This window comes from Choloepus didactylus, chromosome 18 (genome assembly GCF_015220235.1).
Source record: "Choloepus didactylus isolate mChoDid1 chromosome 18, mChoDid1.pri, whole genome shotgun sequence".
Classification (NCBI taxonomy): Eukaryota; Metazoa; Chordata; class Mammalia; order Pilosa; family Megalonychidae; genus Choloepus; species Choloepus didactylus.
Window position 1 is genome coordinate 58127966 of NC_051324.1, and position 22454 is coordinate 58150419.

The 22454-nt window shown below is 37.9% G+C and overlaps 2 protein-coding genes and 1 pseudogene across 2 annotated transcripts in view; all 3 read right to left on the reverse strand.

The window, feature by feature from the left end:
- Positions 1-22454, reverse strand: part of EFCAB3 (EF-hand calcium binding domain 3) — an 80016-nt gene that overhangs the window by 49967 nt on the left and 7595 nt on the right. The window contains exon 3 of the mRNA XM_037808971.1: positions 21831-21884. Within this exon, the coding sequence (XP_037664899.1) occupies positions 21831-21884 (54 nt within the window). The remainder of the gene's footprint in view (positions 1-21830; positions 21885-22454) is intronic.
- LOC119513786 (cytochrome b-c1 complex subunit 7-like) lies at positions 15224-15589 on the reverse strand. Its single transcript, XM_037809207.1, has one exon. It carries the CDS (start codon positions 15587-15589, stop codon positions 15224-15226), a length of 366 nt encoding a protein of 121 aa, XP_037665135.1.
- LOC119513608 lies at positions 16146-16769 on the reverse strand (annotated as a pseudogene).

The window sequence follows — 22454 nt, forward strand, 5'->3', positions numbered from 1 at the left end:
AAAATAAACGACATCCAACAACACAGATAAAGCATTATGGAAATATGTGAAAAAAGTTATATAGAGACAAAATTTATTTATGAAATCAGTAGAACAATCTATCATAATTGACAGGGAATAAAATGTTTTCGTATTTCCAAATACTTACCTGCTTGTTTACATCTTGAGCACCTGCCAGGTAGTAAGTAGATTTCCCAAGGGGCTTCCTTATGGTAGGTCCATCTCTGCCTTGTCAGTTCCTATGAACCCACTGCTCTTTCTTAAATGTAGGAATGGGGGTGGGACACAATTCTATTTCGCTACACCAGACCCTCTTGAGTGGACTCTTTAAACACCATGGCCTCCCTATATTCCTCCCTTTCCAATTCTGCATAGAGTTTGAGAAACAGGGTTTAGGGACGAGAAGCTGAGTTGGTAGGGCTTCCCCTTTGTTTTTTGTTGGTTTTATCTCCAATATTTTTCTGAAATGTAGGGTGTATTAGGTAGTTCACTGTCAAGAAAACTGGGTCGATAACCAGGAAAGTGTATACAATCAAATACTATTAAATTGTAAAGAAAAATGGCTGTGAATGTTTGGTTAGAATTTGATCAATTTTCCCAGGTCTTCATCGCAGAGCCTGGAAAGCAGTTTTTTCTAATCAACTCGATTACATGTGCTCAAAATCTGGAAACCTATCACAGAGCCAGAAACTCTGGAGAGGCTCAACAATTTAGGCAATTGAAAAGTGCTGTCAAATCAATCTCATGGCTCAAAATAATCATTACTTTTAAAACCTTCAATCTCTCATAGAGATCAAAGATTTTAAAAAAGGACTCAGCACAGAGTCCAACAAAATCCTGATATTTACCTATTTAAGCCGTGTTACTTACCACTTCAGGCTTCACTTGGATCAAGAATCCAATAAAGGGTTTGTTCCATCATACAACTGTGACCTCATTCACTGCTGAGGCTCAGGCCCAGGGACAGAATGACCCGCAAGCTCCATCCAGCCTTAGAACAGCTGTTTTCAATGTGGTTCATTCAGAACCACTGGGGTATTTGTGGGAGTGAATTATAGAATCAGAATGTTTTGACACTGTTGGGATTTCAGAGAAGGGGAAGTTTTTTCTTTATTAATTTTGTATTAATATATTTTCATGTTAAACATAGTGAGTTGAAAGTTGTTCAAGTAAAGCATTTTACCCAGCTGCCTTGATTGGATGGTAAGAATAATTTTGTTTAAGCATAGAAAGATGGGCAAAAAATTGAGCTCTCATAGGCTTGTAGACTTTAGTATTATTGGAAAAAGTTATTTAAAAAGAGCAATTAAAGGATTATGATTGTTCTAATCAGAAACCATGGTATTCAAGCTCTGACATGTCTCATAGCAAGGTAAATTTTCTAGTACAGGAGTTAGGGATATCTTTAGTCCTCATTGTGGCTAAGCACAGATACCAATGGCAGAGTCCCAAGGCTTGGCTATTTAGGTGTGTCAGGCCCCCCAAATTGCTTCAGGCTTCACTTTGTGGCAATAATTTTAGAGGTTGCTTATTTCTGCTCTGGGAAGTCATTATAACTATAATTTGACTTTATCCTTGTCTTGTCCAACTTGGAACATTATGGCCAGGGGCACAAAGAAAGAAAAAGGAAGTTTAATTTTAAAAATAATTCATCAAATATTTTTTAAAGACCTACTATGTTAGGGGATACCAATAATTAAAATAGGGATAATAACAGTTCCTACTGGATGGGGTTGATGTGAAGTAGAATTTTAAAATGTAGTATGTAACACTGAGGAAGGGGTAGCCAGGTTGGAAAAAGAACAAAGGCATGTAGAGTAATCACAGGAGATTAGGACATAAGGAACAGTACAACTACATTAGAGGATAGGTTTGCATGATGTAAGATATGGGGGCAAAAAAGATTAGTTAACTTATATAACAACAAGTGAAAACATGGATAAATTTGATTTACTAATTTTTGACTTTGTGAAAAATCAAGAGATGAGAGAAAACAGAGTCTGTCTTCCTGCTTAGCAATAATTGGCTAGGACAGAACAACTGTTGACCCTTTTCCTGATTGCCACAGACCCCATCATTTTTCCTAGTCGCTTATTCCAAGCCATGTCAGTCATTTACCTGTCTTTGTTGACATGTTTACATCTGGATTGTTAAGCTAAGGGAGTCGAGACTTTATTAACATTGGAGAGCCCTTGAAGATTTTTGAGGAGGTGAGTTGCATGAATATAGCTGTGTTTTATAAGGGAATTAATTCAACCATATCAATCCAAGAATCACCTTGACCCTTCTGACTTTATGGAGAACAAAAAGGAAGTGAATACTAGATGGGGCAGAATATCTGGATCTGTTTGACAGAGGAGCAAAAGGAGCATAATGGCAAAAGTTTATGTCTCAATGTGATTTATAATTTGTGATCGCTGAAAATCTAATATCCTAGGGAATTATTCTAATTCATCTCAGACAGCTGAGGATTTTGAGCCTTGAGAAGAGAATTTCACCAGTTCTTTCAGTTACCAGATTGATGGAAACTGGATTTTTAAGAAAGAAAGAGAAAAAGAAAATTGTAGCTACTTCACTATAAGAGATACTGCCGCTGAAAGTACCAGTCAACTCTTTACAGGCAGATTCCCTCCAGGGCTGTTTTTTTGTTTGCTTTTTTTTCCCCCATTGAAAATAAGCACCTTGAGGACAGAAGCCAAATGTTACCTCTATTTCTCTAACATTGGTTTTGCTCACAGGTTTGCAATGAATGAAGGGGCAGAGACATTGTGTTTCTACTGCCTCTTAGGATTTTCTCAACTGCCATCACCTGGAAATCATCAGAGTGTGGTGACATGAACGAACTATTATTATTTCCTACCACACCTTTAGTGATCTGGTAGGCAAATCCTCTGGGATCGCCCAATACCGAGGAGCCCCCATTCCTCTTTTGCTCCCTCCTGATCTATTAGTCTGGACTAGTGATAATGGAAATATTTGCAGAACTTAAAAGACTTCCCTTCATACAATATCATTTTAGTTGTTAATACTCAAGTAAACCAACTAATTATAATTTTAAAATTAAGTATATCTCAACATGAGTGGTTCTTTGGAGCAGCAACAGTGAAAATGCACAGCAATGAACTTTTATCACCTTAACATCCTGATAAGTTATAGAGTGCAAGAATGTGAGGGGATTACAAGAATCAAAATACATAAGTAAAATATTAAGAAATATGTGACAACCACTTGCTAATTGTCATTGATTTACTCTTTTTTTAATAAATGTAATTTTATTGAAATATATTCACATATTACACAATCATTCAAAGTGTACAACTGTTCACAGTATCATCATATAGTTGTGCATTCAATACCACAATCAACCTTTGAAAATTTTTATTACTCCAAAAAATAAAAATGAAAATAAGAATAAAAATAAAAGTGAAAAAGAACACCCAAAACATCCCACCCTCCTCCCCCATCATTTACTTTTTAAAAAATTTTATGTAATTTTATTGAAATGTATTTACATACCATTCAATCTTCTAAAGTGTACAACAGTTGTTCACAGTTTCATCATATAGTTGTGCATTCAACACCACAGTCAATTTTTGAACATTTTCATTACTCCAAAAAGTAAACATAAAAATAAGAATAAAATAAAAGTAACAACACCCAAAACATCCCATACCCCCATCCTCCATATTGTTCATTTACTCATTGTCCTCGTTTTCCTACTCATTTGTCCATACACTGGGTAAAGGGAGTGTGAGCATAAGGTTTTCACATTCACATGGTCACACCATCTGAACTATATAGTTATACGATCACCTTCAAGAAACAAGGATGCTGGATTGCAGTTCAACAATTTCAGATATTTCCTTCTAACTATTCTAATAAACTAAAAACTAAAAAAGGATATCTATATAAAGCATAAGAGTTACCTCCAGAATGACCTCTCTACTCCATTTGAAATCTCTCAGCCACTGAAACTTTATTTTGTTTCAATTCTCTTCCCCCTTTTGGTCCAGAAGGCTTTCTCAATCACACAATGCAGGGCCAAGGCTCATCCCCGGGAGTCACTGCTGGGGAGATTTATACCCCTGGGAGTCATGTTCCATGTAGCGGGGAGGCTTAGAGACAGAGGTCACATCTGAGCAACAAAAGAGGCCCTCTGGGGTTGACTCTTAGGCACAATTATGAGTACGCTTAGCCTCTCCTTTGCAGTAACAAGCTTCACAAGGGCAAGCCCCAAGATTGAGGGCTCGGCCCATCAAGCTGGTGATCCCCATTGCTTGCGAGAATATTAGGAATTCCCCAGCTGGAGAAGTTCAATATTTCCACATTTTTCCACAGTATCTCAAGGGGGCTTTGCAAACACTTTTTATTCTTTGCCCAAATTACTCTGGGTTGTATCGGGGCTTCACCCTAACCTGCACAAACCAACAAGGTCTCACTCCCCAGTCAAGGCTCCATGCAGAAATGGCATTTGAGTAAATTGACCATACAAGTTAAATTATATAGTGTGCTACATAAAACATAGATTCTGCCACCATATAACCATCTCTTACTTTGGTCCCACACAGAAGCCAAAGTTTTTTTTTTTTTAACTTTTTTTTAAAATTCAGTTTTATTGAGATACATTCACATATCATACAATCATCCATGGTGTACAATCAACTGTTCACAGTACCATCTTACAGTTGTGCATTCATCACCCCAATCTATTTTTTTTTAATCTTCATTTTATTGAGATATATTCACATACCACGCAGTCATATAAAACAAATCGTACTTTCGATTGTTTACAGTACCATTACATAGTGGTACATTCATCACCCAAATCAATCCCTGACACCTTCATTAGCACACACACAAGAATAACAATAATAATAATTAGAGTGAAAAAGAGCAATTGAAGTAAAAAAGAACACTGGGTACCTTTGTCTGTTTGTTTCCTTCCCCTATTTTTCTACTCATCCATCCATAAACCAGACAAAGTGGAGTGTGGTCCTTATGGCTTTCCAATCCCCTTGTCACCCCTCATAAGCTACATTTTTATACAACTGTCTTCAAGATTCATGGGTTCTGGGTTGTAGTTTGATAGTTTCAGGTATCCACCACCAGCTACCCCAATTCTTTAGAACCTAAAAAGGGTTGTCTAAAGTGTGCGTAAGAGTGCCCACCAGAGTGACCTCTCGGCTCCTTTTGGATTCTCTCTGCCACTGAAGCTTATTTCATTTCCTTTCACATCCCCCTTTTGGTCAAGAAGATGTTCTCCGTCCCACGATGCCAGGTCTACATTCCTCCCCGGGAGTCATATTGCACGTTGCCAGGGAGATTCACTCCCCTGGGTGTCTGATCCCACGTAGGGGGGAGGGCAGTGATTTCACCTTTCAAGTTGGCTTAGCTAGAGAGACAGGGCCACATCTGAGCAACAAAGAGGCATTCGGGAGGAGGCTCTTAGGCACAACCATAGGGAGGCCTAGCCTCTCCTTTGCAGCAACCGTCTTCCCAAGGGTAAAACCTGTGGTAGAGGGCTCAACCCATCAAACCACCAGTCCCCTATGTCTGTGGTCATGTTAGCAACCATGGAGGTGGGGTAGGCGAATAACCCTGCATTCTCCACAGGCTCCTCAAGGGGGCACTACATCTTTTTTTTTTCCCTTGTTTTTCTTTTTTCTTTTTTTTTTTTTTAACTTTCCCTTCCTTTTTTTCTTTGCATTTTGTTGCCATTTATTTTTTTTTTAATTTACTTTTTTTAATTCAGTTTTATTGAAATATATTCACAAACCATATAGTCATCCATGGTATACAATCAACTGTTCACAGTATGATCATATAGTTATGCGTTCATCACCACAATCTATTTCTGAACATTTTCCTTACATCAGAAAGAATCAGAATAAGAATAAAAAATAAAAGTGAAAAGAGAATACCCAAACCATCCCCCATCCCACCCTATTTGTCATTTAGTTTTTACTCCCATTTTTCTACTGATTTTTTTTCAATTTTTAAACTTTGTTTATCAAAAAATTAAAAAGAAACAGGCAAACAACAACCAAAAAAACCCCACAACATTTCAAACAAAGCAATGGATTAAGGAAAACAAATAACCTAAAATAACTACTTTGCTTCCAATATGTTCCTACCATACCCCAAGAAAATTAATAAACCATGTCCAAACACAGGAGTAAGAAAAACAAATAATCTAAAATAACTACATTGCTTCCAACATGTTCCTACCATACCCCAAGAAAATTAACAACCCCTAAGAAAACAAAGGAATAAGAGAAAAAAAAAACCTAAAATAACTCTATTGCTTCCAACATGATCTTACTATATCCAAGAAAGTTTACAAACCATAATCATTCCTGAGCATTCCCATAACATTGAGATTACCCTCCATAGTTTATCTATTCTTATTAGATTATCATTCCCCCTCCACTAATTGGTATCTCTAGGTCCCCTACATTCTACAGTATAAAACATTGTACATTTTTCACAGAATTCACATTAGTGGTAACATACAATATCTCTCTTTTTGTGCCTGGCTTATTTTGCTCAGCATTATGTCTTTTTTTTTTTTTTAATCTTCATTTTATTGAGATATATTCATATACCACGCAGTCATACAAAACAAATCATACTTTCGATTGTTCACAGTACCATTACATAGTTGTACATTCATCACCCAAATCAATCCCTGACACCTTCATTAGCACACACACAAGAATAACAATAATAATAATTAGAGTGAAAAAGAGCAATTGAAGTAAAAAAGAACACTGGGTACCTTTGTCTGTTTGTTTCCTTCCCCTATTTTTCTACTCATCCATCCATAAACCAGACAAAGTGGAGTGTGGTCCTTATGGCTTTCCCAATCCCCTTGTCACCCCTCATAAGCTACATTTTTATACAACTGTCTTCGAGATTCATGGGTTCTGGGTTGTAGTTTGATAGTTTCAGGTATCCACCACCAGCTACCCTAATTCTTTAGAACCTAAAAAGGGTTGTCTAAAGTGTGCGTAAGAGTGCCCACCAGAGTGACCTCTCGGCTCCTTTTGGATTCTCTCTGCCACTGAAGCTTATTTCATTTCCTTTCACATCCCCCTTTTGGTCAAGAAGATGTTCTCCGTCCCACGATGCCAGGTCTACATTCCTCCCCGGGAGTCATATTCCAGGTTGCCAGGGAGATTCACTCCCCTGGGTGTCTGATCCCACGTAGGGGGGAGGGCAGTGATTTCACCTTTCAAGTTGGCTTAGCTAGAGAGACAGGGCCACATCTGAGCAACAAAGAGGCATTCGGGAGGAGGCTCTTAGGCACAACCATAGGGAGGCCTAGCCTCTCCTTTGCAGCAACCGTCTTCCCAAGGGTAAAACCTGTGGTAGAGGGCTCAACCCATCAAACCACCAGTCCCCTACGTCTGTGGTCATGTTAGCAACCATGGAGGTGGGGTAGGCGAATACCCCTGCATTCTCCACCGGCTCCTCAAGGGGGCAATACATCTTTTTTTTCCTTTATTTCTTTTTTTTTTTTTTTTAACTTTCCCTTCTTTTTTAAATCAACTGTATGAAAAAAAAGTTAAAAAGAAAACAAACATACAATAAAAGAACATTTCAAAGAGACCATAACAAGGGAGTAAGAAAAAGACAACTAACCTAAGATAACTGCTTAACTTCCAACATGTTCCTACTTTATCCCAAGAAAGTTACCTAATATAGCAACATTTCTGTGAACTTGCTTCTACTATATCCATCAGAAATTAACAGACCATAGTCATTCCTGGGCATCCCCAGAACGTTAAATAGCTTATCTGTTCTTCTTGGATTATTGTTTCCCCTTCCTTAATTGCTCTCTATTGCTAGTTCCCCTACATTCTACATTATAAGCCATTTGTTTTACATTTTTCAAAGTTCACATTAGTGGTAGCATATAATATTTCTCTTTTTGTGCCTGGCTTATTTCGCTCAGCATTATGTCTTCAAGGTTCATCCATGTTGTCATATGTTTCACGAGATCGTTCCTTCTTACTGCCGCGTAGTATTCCATCGTGTGTATATACCACATTTTATTTATCCACTCATCTGTTGAAGGACATTTGGGTTGTTTCCATCTTTTGGCAATTGTGAATAATGCTGCTATGAACATTGGCGTGCAGATATCTGTTCGTGTCACTGCTTTCCGATCTTCCGGGTATATACCGAGAAGTGCGATCGCTGGATCGAATGGTAGCTCTATATCTAGTTTTCTAAGGAACTGCCAGACTAACTTCCAGAGTGGCTGAACCATTATACAGTCCCACCAACAATGAATAAGAGTTCCAATTTCTCCACATCCCCTCCAGCATTTGTAGTTTCCTGTTTGTTTAATGGCAGCCATTCTAACCGGTGTTAGATGGTATCTCATTGTGGTCTTCATTTGCATCTCTCTAATAGCTAGTGAAGCTGAACATTTTTTCATGTGTTTCTTGGCCATTTGTATTTCCTCTTCAGAGAACTGTCTTTTCATATCTTTTGCCCATTTTATAATTGGGCCGACTGTACTATTGTCATTGAGTTGTAGGATTTCTTTATATATGCAAGATATCAGTCTTTTGTCAGATACATGGTTTCCAAAAATTTTTTCCCATTGAGTTGGCTGCCTCTTTACCTTTTTGAGAAATTCCTTTGAGGTGCAGAAACTTCTAAGCTTGAGGAGTTCCCATTTATCTATTTTCTCTTTTGTTGCTTGTGCTTTGGGTGTAAAGTCTGGGAAGTGGCCGCCTAACACAAGGTCTTGAAGATGTTTTCCTACATTATCTTCTAGGAGTTTTATGGTACTTTCTTTTATATTGAGATCTTTGGTCCATTTTGAGTTAATTTTTGTGTAGGGGGTGAGGTAGGGGTCCTCTTTCATTCTTTTGGATATGGATATCCAACTCTCCCAGCCCCATTTGTTGAAAAGACCATTATGGCTCAGTTCAGTGACTTTGGGGGCCTTATCAAAGATCAGTCGGCCATAGATCTGAGGGTCTATCTCTGAATTCTCAATTCGATTCCATTGATCTATATGTCTATCTTTGTGCCAGTACCATGCTGTTTTGGCAACTGTGGCTTTATAATAAGCTTCAAAGTCCGGGAGTGTAAGTCCTCCCACTTCGTTTTTCTTTTTTAGAGTGTCTTTAGCAATTCGAGGCATCTTCCCTTTCCAAATAAATTTGATAACTAGCTTTTCCAAGTCTGCAAAGTAGGTTGTTGGAATTTTGATTGGGATTGCATTGAATCTGTAGATGAGTTTGGGTAGAATTGACATCTTAATGACTTTTAGCCTTCCTATCCATGAACATGGAATATTTTTCCATCTTTTAAGGTCCCCTTCTATTTTTTTTAGTAGTGTTATGTAGTTTTCTTTGTATAGATCTTTTACATCTTTGGTTAAGTTTATTCCTAGGTACTTGATTTTTTTAGTTGCTATTGAAAACGGTATCTTTTTCTTGAATGTCTCTTCAGTTTGTTCATTTCTAGCATATAGAAACATTACTGACTTATGTGCATTAACCTTGTATCCCGCTACTTTGCTAAATTTGTTTATTAGCTCTAGTAGCTGTCTCATCGATTTCTCAGGGTTTTCTAGATATAAGATCATATCATATGCAAACAATGACAGTTTTACTTCTTCTTTTCCAATTTGGATGCCTTTTATTTCTTTGTCTTGCCAGATTGCCCTGGCTAGCACTTTCAGCACAATGTTGAATAACAGTGGTGACAGCGGGCATCCTTGTCTTGTTCCTGATCTTAGAGGGAAGGCTTTCAGTCTCTCACCATTGAGTACTATGCTGGCTGTGGGTTTTTCATATATGCTCTTTATCATGTTGAGGAAGTTTCCTTCAATTCCTACCTTTTGAAGTGTTTTTATCAAAAAGGGATGTTGGATTTTGTCAAATGCTTTTTCAGCATCTATTGAGATGATCAATTGATTTTTCCCTTTTGACTTGTTAATGTGTTGTAATACATTGATTGATTTTCTTATGTTGAACCATCCTTGCATGCCTGGAATGAACCCCACTTGGTCATGGTGTATGATTTTTTTAATGTGTCTTTGGATTCAATTTGCAAGTATTTTGCTGAGGATTTTTGCATCTATATTCATTAGGGAGATTGGCCGGTAGTTTTCCTTTTTTGTAGCATCTTTGCCTGGTTTTGGTATTAGATTGATGTTAGCTTCATAAAATGAGTTAGGTAGTGTTCCATTTTCTTCAATGTTTTGAAAGAGTTTGAGTAAGATTGGTGTCAGTTCTTTCTGGAAAGTTTGGTAGAATTCCCCTGTGAAGCCATCTGGCCCTGGGCATTTATTTGTGGGAAGATTTTTGATGACTGATTGGATCTCTTTGCTTGTGATGGGTTGGTTGAGGTCTTCTATTTCTTCTCTGGTCAGTCTAGGTTGTTCATATGTTTCCAGGAAATTGTCCATTTCCTCTACATTATCCAGTTTGTTGGCATACAGTTGTTCATAGTATCCTCTTATAATTTTTTTAATTTCTTCAGGATCTGCAGTTATGTCACCTTTTTCATTCATTATTTTCTTTATATGGGTCTTCTGTCTTTTTGATTTTGTCAGTCTATCTAGGGGCTTGTCAATCTTGTTGATCTTCTCAAAGAACCAACTTTTGGTGATATTTATCCTCTCTATTGTTTTTTTGTTCTCTATGTCATTTATTTCTGCTTTAATCCTTGTTACTTCTTTTCTTCTACTTGGTTTAGGATTGGTTTGCTGTTCATTTTCTAGCTTCTTCAGTTGATCCATTAGTTCTTTGATTTTGGTTCTTTCTTCCTTTTTAATATATGCGTTTAGTGCTATAAATTTCCTCCTTAGCACTGCTTTTGCTGCATCCCATAGGTTTTGGTATGTTGTGTTCTCATTTTCATTCGTCTCTATATATTTAGCAATTTCTCTTGCTATTTCTTCTTTAACCCACTGATCGTTTAGGAGTGTGTTGTTTAACCTCCAGGTATTTGTGAATTTTCTAAGTCTCTGATGGTTATTGACTTCTAATTGTATTCCATTGTGGTCAGAGAATGTGCTTTGAATAATTTCAATCTTTTTAAATTTATTGAGGCTTGTTTTATGTCCCAGCATATGATCTATTCTGGAGAAAGTTCCATGAGCACTAGAAAAGTATGTGTATCCTGGTGATTTGGGATGTAATGTCCTGTATATGTCCGTTAAATCTAATTCATTTATCAGATTGTTTAGGTTTTCAATTTCCTTATTGGTCTTCTGTCTGGTTGATCTATCTATAGGAGAGAGTGATGTGTTGAAGTCTCCCATAATTATTGTGGAAACATCAATTGCTTCCTTTAGTTTTGCCAGTGTTTCTCTCATGTATTTTGTGGCACCTTGGTTGGGTGCATAGACATTTACGATTGTTATTTCTTCTTGCTGAATTGCCCCTTTTATTAGTATGTACTGGCCTTCTTTGTCTCTCAAAACATCCCTGCATTTGAAGTCTATTTTATCTGAGATTAATATTGCTACACCTGCTTTCTTTTGGCTGTAGCTTGCATGAAATATTTTTTTCCATCCTTTCACTTTCAGTTTCTTTGTGTCTCTGTGTCTAAGATGAGTCTCTTGTATGCAACATATTGATGGTTCATTTTTTTTGATCCATTCTGCGAATCTATATCTTTTAATTGGGGAGTTTAATCCATTTACATTCAACATTATAACCGTGAAGACATTTCTTGAATCGGCCATCTTATCCTTTGGTTTATGTTTGTCATATTTTTCCCCTCTGTCTATTAATATCCTTTATTGTACCGATACCGAATCTCTTTAGTACTGAACCTTTCTCCAAGTCTCTCTGTCCTTTCTTTGTTTCTCTGTCTGTAGCGCTCCCTTGAGTATCTCCAGTAGGGCAGGTCTCTTGTTAGCAAATTCTCTCAGCATTTGTTTGTCTGTGAAAAATTTAAGCTCTCCCTCAAATTTGAAGGAGAGCTTTACTGGATAAAGTATTCTTGGCTGGAAATTTTTCTCACTCAGAATTTTAAATATATCGTGCCACCGCCTTCTCGCCTCCATGGTGGCTGCTGAGTAGTCACTACTTAGTCTTATGCTGTTTCCTTTGTATGTGGTGAATTGCTTTTCTCTTGCTGCTTTCAGAACTTGCTCCTTCTCTTCCGTGTTTGACAGTGTGATCAGAATATGTCTCGGAGTGGGTTTATTTGGATTTATTCTCTTTGGAGTTCGCTGAGCATTTATGATTTGTGTATTTATGTTGTTTAGAAGATTTGGGAAGTTTTCCCCAACAATTTCTTTGAATACTCTTCCTAGACCTTTACCCTTTTCTTCCCCTTCTGGGACACCAATGAGTCTTATATTCGGACGTTTCATATTATCTATCATATCCCTGAGGTCCATTTTGATTTTTTCAAATTTTTTCCCCATTCTTTCTTTTATGCTTTCAGTTTCCATTCTGTCATCTTCGAGGTCACTGATTCGTTGTTCAACTTCCTCTAGTCTTGTACTATGAGTGTCCAGAATCTTTTTAATTTGGTCAACAGTTTCTTTAATTTCCATAAGATCATCCATTTTTTTATTTAGTCTTGCAATGTCTTCTTTATGCTCTTCTAGGGTTTTCTTGATTTCCTTTATCTCCCGTACTATGGTCTCATTGTTCATCTTTAGTTCTTTGAGTAGCTGCTCTAGGTGCTGTGTCTCTTCTGGTCTTTTGATTTGGGTGCTTGGGCTTGGGTTATCCATATCGTCTGGTTTTTTCATATGCTTTATAATTTTCTGTTGTTTTTGGCCTCGTGGCATTTGCTGAACTTGATAGGGTTCTTTTAGGATTTGTAGACCAATTGAAGTCCTTATGTCTAATTTATCAGATCTACAGCTTTGTGGAGTACACTTTCTCTAACTAACCAGCAGGTGGCATCCACGAGCCACCTGTTCTCCACAAGCCAGTTCTCCCCTGCTTAGCCTTTTTGGTGAGTGGGGGAGTGAGTCTTGTGGGGTCCAATTGGTGTACCAAGCTTGCGTGTGTAGTTGGTGTTGCCTGCTGTGTATATGGGGTGTGTTTCTGGGCAGTCAGGGAGGGGGAGGTGGCTCTAACAATCAAATCTCCCTGGTGATCCTAGAGTTTTAAAGCTGCTGCAATAGTCTAATCCTTCAGTTCAGTCCTGCCACAGTTTGTCTCTGCTACTGACCCACAAGTCCTTGGTATTGGCGTATGGCTCCTGAGACTTGCAAGTGGGCCCCTCTTCCAGGCCGTGCACCCCGGGTCCTCTGTTGAGGGATGACTGTGCTATGTCACAGGTGAGTGCCGTCCCCCCAGGGCAGTTCTGGGCTGCTGGGCTGTGTAGGGAGGCTCCCAGTCTGCTCAAATGATGGCTGAATGGGGCTTTGTTAATTCACACTGCTCTACCTTCCCAACTCTGGAACAGTCAGCTGAGGTTGCAGGGAAGGCTAATGTCCACGCCCAGTTTTGTGGTGTGTGCCTGTTATTTGAAGCACTTCCGTCACACTGGGTTGTCTGGGGCAGTTCTGGGCTATGGGGCTGGCGATGGGCAGGAGTGTTTCCTGTCCACCAGGATGATGGCTGTGAGCGGACACCCCCCTTTTCTTGGGAAGTTGTGGTGTTTAGTGAATTTTCTCAGCCACTGGATTATTGCGTTTTGTCTCAGAGCTCTCCTAGTTCTGCTCTTGACTTGACCTGCCCAAATAGCAAGTCTTTGAAGCTTTCTGTATTGGGCTTCTTAGAGTAATTGTTTTAGAAAAAGAAAAAAGGATTGAAAACAAAACAAAACAAAACAAAACAAAAAAAAAAATAAAAAAATTAAAAAAAAAATGGGCCCTCCTCAGAGATCTAATGGGTTATTGAAATGCTAAGAGACAAAGCAACCAGGGCCATTAAGGAAAGGTCCACAGGGCAGAGAGATCAGCTTTTCTTCGGGATTTGCATATGCGCCTCAGGGCCCTTCCCCTTTCTATGTTCACCAGAACTCCAAAAATCCTCCACTTTTATTTTGGAGTTTTTCGTGTTGTTTTTTTTCTATGCCTGTCTCCTCTCTGCTGGGCTGGCTGCTCTCAGATTCTCTGGTGTCTGGTCTCCGTCTATAGATTTCGCTGATCTCAGCAGTTCCACGTTTTCATGAGTGTTGTATGAAGTATGCCCAAAGTCAGATTGCTCTGTGGTGTCCAGTCCACGCAGTTCCTGGCTTTCTACCTACTTTCCTGGAGGAGTAACTAAAACATACAGCTCACCAGTCTGCCATCTTGCCCCGCCTCCCACTCATTTTTGAGCCCTCTTCAAAGCAATCCAGGCTTCTTCTATCAAGCATTTCACAATTCTTCCAGCCTCTCCCTATTTCCCAATTTCAAAGCCATTTCCACATCTTTAAATAATTGTAATAGCAACTTCCTACCTTTTGGTACCAAAACTGTTTTAGTTTCCTGCTAAAGCAAATACCATACAATGGGTTGGCTTAATCAAAGGAGATTTATTGACCCATGTTTTTTGTTTTTTTTTCTTCTATTGTTAGAAGACATTTAATGCTCAATGTTGGAAAGATTTCAGTGAAATGGCTACATTTTAAAGACTGAAGATAGAATAAATTGATATCTCTTATACAAAAAAATTTGGAAATATGTATTAGGCCATGAAAATGTACATGCCCTTTGTTTGACCTAGTAAATCCCACTGCTGGGAATTTATGCAAATAAAATTAAAAAAAAAAAAGGAGAAAGTTCTATGTACATAATGATGTTGCAGTACTAGCAACAAATTGAAAACAACCTAAATGTCCAGTAAAATAGGAATAGGTAAGTAAATTATGGTTTAGCTATATAGTCTACCCTATAATTTTTTAGATTGGCAATTGAGCAACTTTATAGCAGCACTTAAAAAACTAAAAGGCAAATTACAACACTGTATTTTTATAATTATTAAAATTTTATAGAAATAATGCTTTTGGAAACAAGATAAAGTGAATATATAATTGTTCACAGTGGTAAAATTATAGATATTTTCCCTCATATTTTATGTCATATTTTCATGCATCAAAAGATGCATTCATATTTTTTTCAGTAGTTAAGATTTTTATAAAGTTTAAATTCAAAAACTCCAACAATGATTCCAATTGGTATTTGTTAAAAGTAATATATTTGCAGCCCAAATAGTTCTTAAATTCTACATTTTAGGTTTTATCAACTTCATAAAAATACTTTGGGGACAGCTGTATCCACATTTCAATTACATGATTATTTCTTTGCCCATTCTTCTCTCTCTTTCATTTCCTGAATAACTTCTTTCAGATATGGTTCAAAATAGAATTTATCCTCCTCATATTTTGTCCACTGCTCTTCAGGCAAGATCTGCTGTCTCATGCTCAGGTCCAGTGCTCTCTTAATGTGAAACACCCTGTCATTATAAAGGTTCTCAGGAAGCCTTCTTATGGCCTCTTTTACATCTTCATTCTCAGCTATTATATCATCTCTCATTAACCCCAGTTTATTGAACCCTGCAGCATTGGAATACCATTTTCGAATACCATCCAGCCACCGGCCTGATGCTGCAACAGCAGGGTGGCCTGCAATTTTGACCCATACGTTTATATTATGAGACATATATCTCAAGTTCAAAAAAATTTGATACAGATGCCCCCCAATTTTTTGTTGAATGATAAACATATCTAAAGGATCTTGTTTTGCAATTCCTTTTATCCTTCTAAACACAGTGCTTTGCTAACAGTACATGCACAATGTAGGCTGTGTAAGGTAAAGAATTTCTAGTCAACTCAATACCCCATGTGCTCATTTGTTTCCATGCCAGGCAAAGCAGAGGGGGGAGCAGTGAAGCCTTTTGCTCCTACTGGAACACTCATTTTTTCCCCCACAAACTATGTATTTATCCACACAATAGTAAATAAATATATATATATGGTGCTAGATATTTGTTCAAGGCAATAACTCAATGCAAAAATTAGAACTGCAAATAAATAAATATTTTCTAAGTTTTAATTGTGTTATTCACAAAACTCATGACCCTGGAATATTTTCCTCATCTGAAACAACTTTACCTATCGAATGAGTGGTTTTGTCTAACATAAAGAACCAGTTATCACTTCAAATAGTATTTTCTCATTTTTACATCATTATTTGTTAGTGCTCTTAAGGTTGAAAACTAATTAAATCTGCTCTCTGCATTCTGTTGCAGAGTTTTGGAACCAAGTCCTTTAGAATGCTCTAACAGCTTGACAGCCTTGTCAGAGTTTTCAACATTTATAAGTAGAGTCTCTAAACTTCTTACTTTTCTTCTTATCTTCAACAGTACAGCCAATTACCATGGATTGAAATTTCTGATCAGTGGGCCCAGGTGGTACCTCAGATGAAATGCAGTATACAGCAACATTAAATGACTCTTCCCAGACCATCCAGAAACTTACTGACCACCTCATTGATAATCCTGGTGCATGTTTTAGAGATTCTTGCTGCCGGGGGGTTCTAATTATCTCTTCTGAACTTCAATGGTGAGAATTCATCCCATCAAATGATTTGCAGTTAGATTTAATTCTTCTCTTTCTTCATCGCTGATCTCTCTCATGTCCTGGCTATTTTGGATACTGTGGATCATCTACAAGAGGATTTCTTTCTCTTTCTCAACACTAGTTGCTGCTTCTCTCAAAGCTTCAACCATGAGTTCCAGCTGGTCCAAGCTCTCCAGCAGGTGGCTGAAGTGGTTGGCCATGGAGGAGGAGTGGCAGAAGCGCCCCTCATTGGCTTTCGTGTTGATCTTCACTTGAGCCATCTCTAATATGTGGTTTTGAGGCTAGAAGTCTAAAATCAAAGCATCAGCAAGATGATGCTCTCCCTGACGACTATGGTGTTGTAGAACTGGCTGCTGGTGATCCTTGGTCTGTCACATGGCAATACACATGATGGGATCTTCTTCTTTCTCTTCCCACTTCTGTTGACTTCCAGCACCTGGCTACTCCCTGTGGCTTCCTCTTTCATTTTCAATTTCCTTTGCTTATCAGGATTCAGCCATGTTGGATTAAGGCCACCCTCATTCTGCTGGGCACACCTTAACTAATAACATCTTCAAAGGTCCTATTTACAAATGGGTTCACACCCACAGGACCAGGTCTTTGGACCTGAACATGCCTTTTGCGGGGGACATGATTTGCTCCCCAACATGCATGTTTAACTGTCAATATGGTATTCAGAAATAAAATCTGCTCCCTTAAGACATATGTCTATAAAGAAAACTTTCTAAGTGGAAATCAAGAATTATTTGATGAATCTGTAGAACAGATACTAGTGTTTGAAATTTCTCAAGTTGTGAGACATATTTTTTTTTCTGAGATTGTTCACATACCATACAATTATCCAAAGATCCAAAGTGTACAATCAGTTGCCCATGGTACCATCATACAGCTGTGCATCCTTCACCACAATTAATTGTTTTTTCAATTTTTAGAACATTTTCATTACTCCAGAAAAGAAATAAGACAAAAAAGGAAACTCAAATCCTCCCATACCCCTAACCACCCCTCCATTATTGATTCATATTGTTGGTATAGTACATTTGTTACTGCTGATGAAACAATGTTAAAATACTACTAACTGTAGTATATAGTTTGCAACAGGTATATATTTTTTCCTATATGCCCCTCTATTACTAACTTCTAGTTATAGTTTCATACATTTATTCTACTTCATGAGAGAGATTTCTAATATTTGTGCAGTTAATCATGGACATTGTCCACCACAAGATACATTGTTTTATACATTCCCATCTTTTAACCTCCAACTTTCCTTCTGGTGACATACGTGACTCTGAGCTTACCCTTTCCACCACCTTCACACACCATTCAGCACTGTGTTATTGTCACAGTAATGTGCTACTGTCACCTCTGTCCACTTCCAAACATTTAAGTTCACCCTAGTTACATTCTGCTCATAATAACCATCCACTCCCCATTCTTTAGCCTCATTCTATATCTTGGTAACTTATATTGCATGTCTATGAGTTTACATATTATAACTAGTTCATATCAGTGAGACCCTGCAATATTTGTCCTTATGTGTCTGTCTTATTTCATTCAATATAGTGCCCTCAAGGTTTCTTCATCAACCCATTTTTTTAAGATGGTTTTGTTCACACCCCATACATGCTGTCCTAAGTAAAAAATCGAAGGTTCCCTGTATATGTATTAACATATTCACCACCATCACCACTATCCATATAAGGACATCTCCATTTCTTCCGCAAAGAAAGAGGAAGAGTCAAAGAAGGTAGAGAGACAAAAGAAGAAAAAACATGACAGCTAGGTATCAACAAAAGGAAAGATAGCATTAAACCAAAGTAGAATAAAGACTCAGACAACATCAGCAATGCCAAGAGTCCCATACCCCTCCCCTATGTTCCACCCCCCCAATATGCATTTAGCTTTGGTATATTGCCTTTGTTACATTAAAGGAAGCATAAAACAATGTTTCTATTAATTATAGTCTCTAGTTTGCATTGATTATATTTTTCCCCCAATCCCACTCTATTTTTAACATGTTGCATTGCTGACATTCATTTGTTCTCCCTCACATAAAAACATATTTGTACCTTTTATCACAGTTGTTGAGCACCCTAGGTTTCACTGAGTTATACAGTCCCAGTTTTTATCTTTCCTCTTTCCTCTGGTGTTCACATGCTCCTAACCGTCCTCTTTCAACCATACTCACAATCATCTTTGTTCAGTGTACTTACATTGCTGTGCTACTTTCTCCCAAAACTGTGTTCCAAACCTCTCACTCCTGTCTTTTCCTTTCTGTCTGTAATGCTCCCTTTAATGTTTCCTGTAGAGCAGGTATCTCATTCACAAACTGTCTCATTGTCTGTTTGCCAGAGAATATTTTAAGCTCTTTCTCATATTTGAAGGACAGTTTTGCCGGATATAGGATTCTTGGTTGGTGGTTTTTCTCTTTTTGCATCTTTAATATATCACACCACTTCCTTCTTGCCTCCATGGTTTCTTTTGAGAAATCTACACATAGTCTTATCAAGCTTCCTTTGTATGTGACAGATTGCTTTTCTCTTGATGCTTTTAGGATTCTCTCTTTATCTTTGATGTTTGATAATCTGATTATTAAGTGTTTTGGTGTAGGCCTATTCAGATCTATTCTGTTTGGGGTATGCTGTGCTTCTTGGAGCTGTAATTTTATGTCTTTCATAAGAGATGGGAAATTTTCAGTGATTATTTCCTCTATTATTGCTCCTGCACCTTTTCCCTTCTCTTCTCCTTCTGGGATACTCATGACACATACATTCCTACATTTTGTGTTGTCATTCAATTCCTGGAGACATTGCTCATATTTTTCCATTCTTTTCTCTATCAGTTCTTTTTTGTGTAAGCTTTCAGATGTCTTGTTCTCCAGTTCCTGAGTGTTTTCTTCTGCCTCTTGACATCTGCTGTTGTATGTCTCCATTGTGTCTTTCATCTCTTGTGTTGTACCTTTCATTTCCATAGATTCTGCTAGTTGTTTTTTCGAACTTTCAATTTCTACCTTATGTATGCCCAGTGTTTTCATTATATGCGTCATCTCTTTTGCCATATCTTTCCTAAACTTTTTGAATTGATTTAGCATTAGTTGTTTCAATTCCTGTATCTCAGTTGAAGTGTAAGTTTGTTCCTTTGACTGGGCCATCAGTTTTTCTTACTGCAGGTTGTAGATCTCTGTTGTCTAGGCATCTGGTTTCCTTGGTTACCCCAATTGGGTTTTCCCAGACCAGAATGGGCTCAGGTTTAAGAAGGAGGCAACAGTATCAGGTCTCCTTGAGGGTGTGTCTTAGAAGACTGATACACCCTTTGAGGTCTCAAACCACTGTGCTCTTCTGCCCAGCAGGTGGCACCTGTCATCCTGTCACTCCAGACTGGTGTAAGGAGATGTGTCCCATGGCTGTTTTCCCCCAGGCCCTGGGGTCTGGTTCTGAATGGAAGGTGGGTAGTAGAGCTTGGCTTCACTTCTTTCCTCTTAGGGAAGGTACACCTCCTGGGGAGAGGTCATTTGCATTCGAATAGTCTCTCTGACTGCTATCTTCACCCTTGTCTGGGTCAGAGTGCTGGGAACTGAAAATGGCTGAGGCTTTCTCCACTGAGCCAAAAAACGGACAGAAACCCCTCCTTCAGGGCCAGTCCATGGTCACCCTCAGTTTCACCTGTTGGCCAGAAATAGTATCTGGTCCTCTGGGCTCCCCCTCCCTCCCAGAGAGGACCTCTGGCTCTCCAAGGTCAGTTGTCACCAAAGGCCTCTGTCTGCTTGTTGGGGATTCATAGCTTGTATTGAGCAGTCAACATTTGTTAATTAAAACCTCAACTGGAGCTGGGCTGAGGTATATTCACTTGTTCAGAGAGTGCTGCTCTCTAGCACAGCAAGGCTTTGCTGTTTGGGCTGCCATGGGGGAGGGGCACTCAGCTCGGGTCTGCAGTTTTTACTTACAGATTTTATGCTGTGATCTCAGGCATTCCTCCCAATTCAGGTTAGTGTATTATGTGTGGACAGTCACGGTTGTCCCCCAGCAGTTATTCCAGATTATTAACTAGTTGTTCCTGGTTGTTTATTGGTTGTTCCAGGGGGACTAACTAGCTTCTACTCCTCTCTATGCTGCCATCTTCTTCTGACCCCTTGTGAGACTTACTTTTAAATGTCTGAATTTTCTTTAATGCTTTGTAGACTTCACAGAATAAAATATATTTTGGTGGCAGCAACTGGAATGAATATGAGGTAGTGAAGAAAGCAAGTGGGTAAGCAGTAATTTCTATTGTTCATCATTGAACTTTCTTGAATAGTGCCTGAGTGCTTAATAAACACTTTCAGATGAACACTGGGCTTATCACACATGATCATGGAGAATTGCTTCCAGTATCCCTAAGTTCAATGGCATGAGTTTAAATTCTGGGGCTAAAAACTACCTAGCAAACATTTCTGAAAGTTTTCAGGTACCAGTAACAGAAGCATCAATAGATGGAAAAGAATGGACCTATTCAAAGAGGTTTTTTCCCCCTTTTACAAATAACAAAATGTAACAGAACTCTCTTGGAAACATTAAGTGTGGGCGTGTAGAATTTAAATTTATCCTCTTTTATTAAGATCCATTTTGTGGATACTTGCATAAAGTACTTAAAATTATTTTCAAATCCTTCTTTTTGAAACTCACTCAGGTTTTCAGAGACACACCAAAGTTTTTGTTTTTGTCACACTTGCTAGGAAACACAGACACAGAGAACAAATCAAAATTACTTAACAGTGAAGTACAGATGGAGACTGTGTGTGAGAGGAGCACAGAAGACAAGTTTGATCTTGCCTGTACTGATCAATTTCACAGCATACTTTTCAGAACTTCCATTCATGCTTTTCTTTGTAAGCAGAGTATTTGGAATTTTTGGCACTAGAAAACTTATTTTAGATATAATTAAAGATGATAAGGGGATGCAAACAGAGTACTGAGATTATCTATTAAATTTCAGAGGCATCCAAAAAGGTATTTTAGGCCATTAGACATACCTATGAATAGGTAAGATATTAAAATTAGTAAGGAAATGGAAAAATACCTTGGAAGTGAGAATTTAAAACTAAATGTCCTCAAATTATATATATATATAAGGAAAAAATTGGGGGTGATAAAATTATGGATTATCATTGGGCGAGAGAATTAAGGATTACTAAAATTATTCCTTTTCCATTCTTTCATTTTCTGGATACAGAAATTTTCTACAATGAACATGCATAACTTTTATAACCAAGAAATGCATATGAAAATAAATGCATAGCATTCAATTAGCAATTATATATTTTATCACAAATTTTTACTTACGTTTAAGCTTCTTCAGGCCATCCATTATTGAATTCACATTAATTTTCCCATTCCCTATAAAACAAATTTGATTCAGATATGGAGGCAGTGATAAAAACTCATAAAAACAATAAAAATTGTGAAATTATTAAAAATAATGGCAGACTGGAACTTTTATGTTTTAGGAGAACTAGAGACATGGTTTGCTTTGGAATTTGGATTCATTTTTTTCTTAGGTGAATATGATGGAAGAAAGGATGAAGCTTTCACTGAGAAAACTATCTCTACTTCCTTAATGCAGTTTCTCTTTTCTGTATTTGAAGGTATTAAACTTAATAGGTCACAAATGTGAAAGGGATACTATAGACAGAACCAGGGCCCAAATATAGCAGCATTTTTCCCAAACTCAGACTGATGATATTTAAAAAATTAAAAAGATATGAAGAGCAATATGTTGACAAATGCTCAGAATTGGAATGGGGAGAGAAGGACCCACTCCATTTTTTGTTCTAACAAGTATTTATTGGGAACCAACATGTTTGTGGTGGTGTGCTTGTCACTATTGAGGATACAGAGTATGTTTCTCTGATTGAATGATTTTCCCACACTTGTTCAGCCTGGGGTTTTCTCCAGGAAACCCTGGTC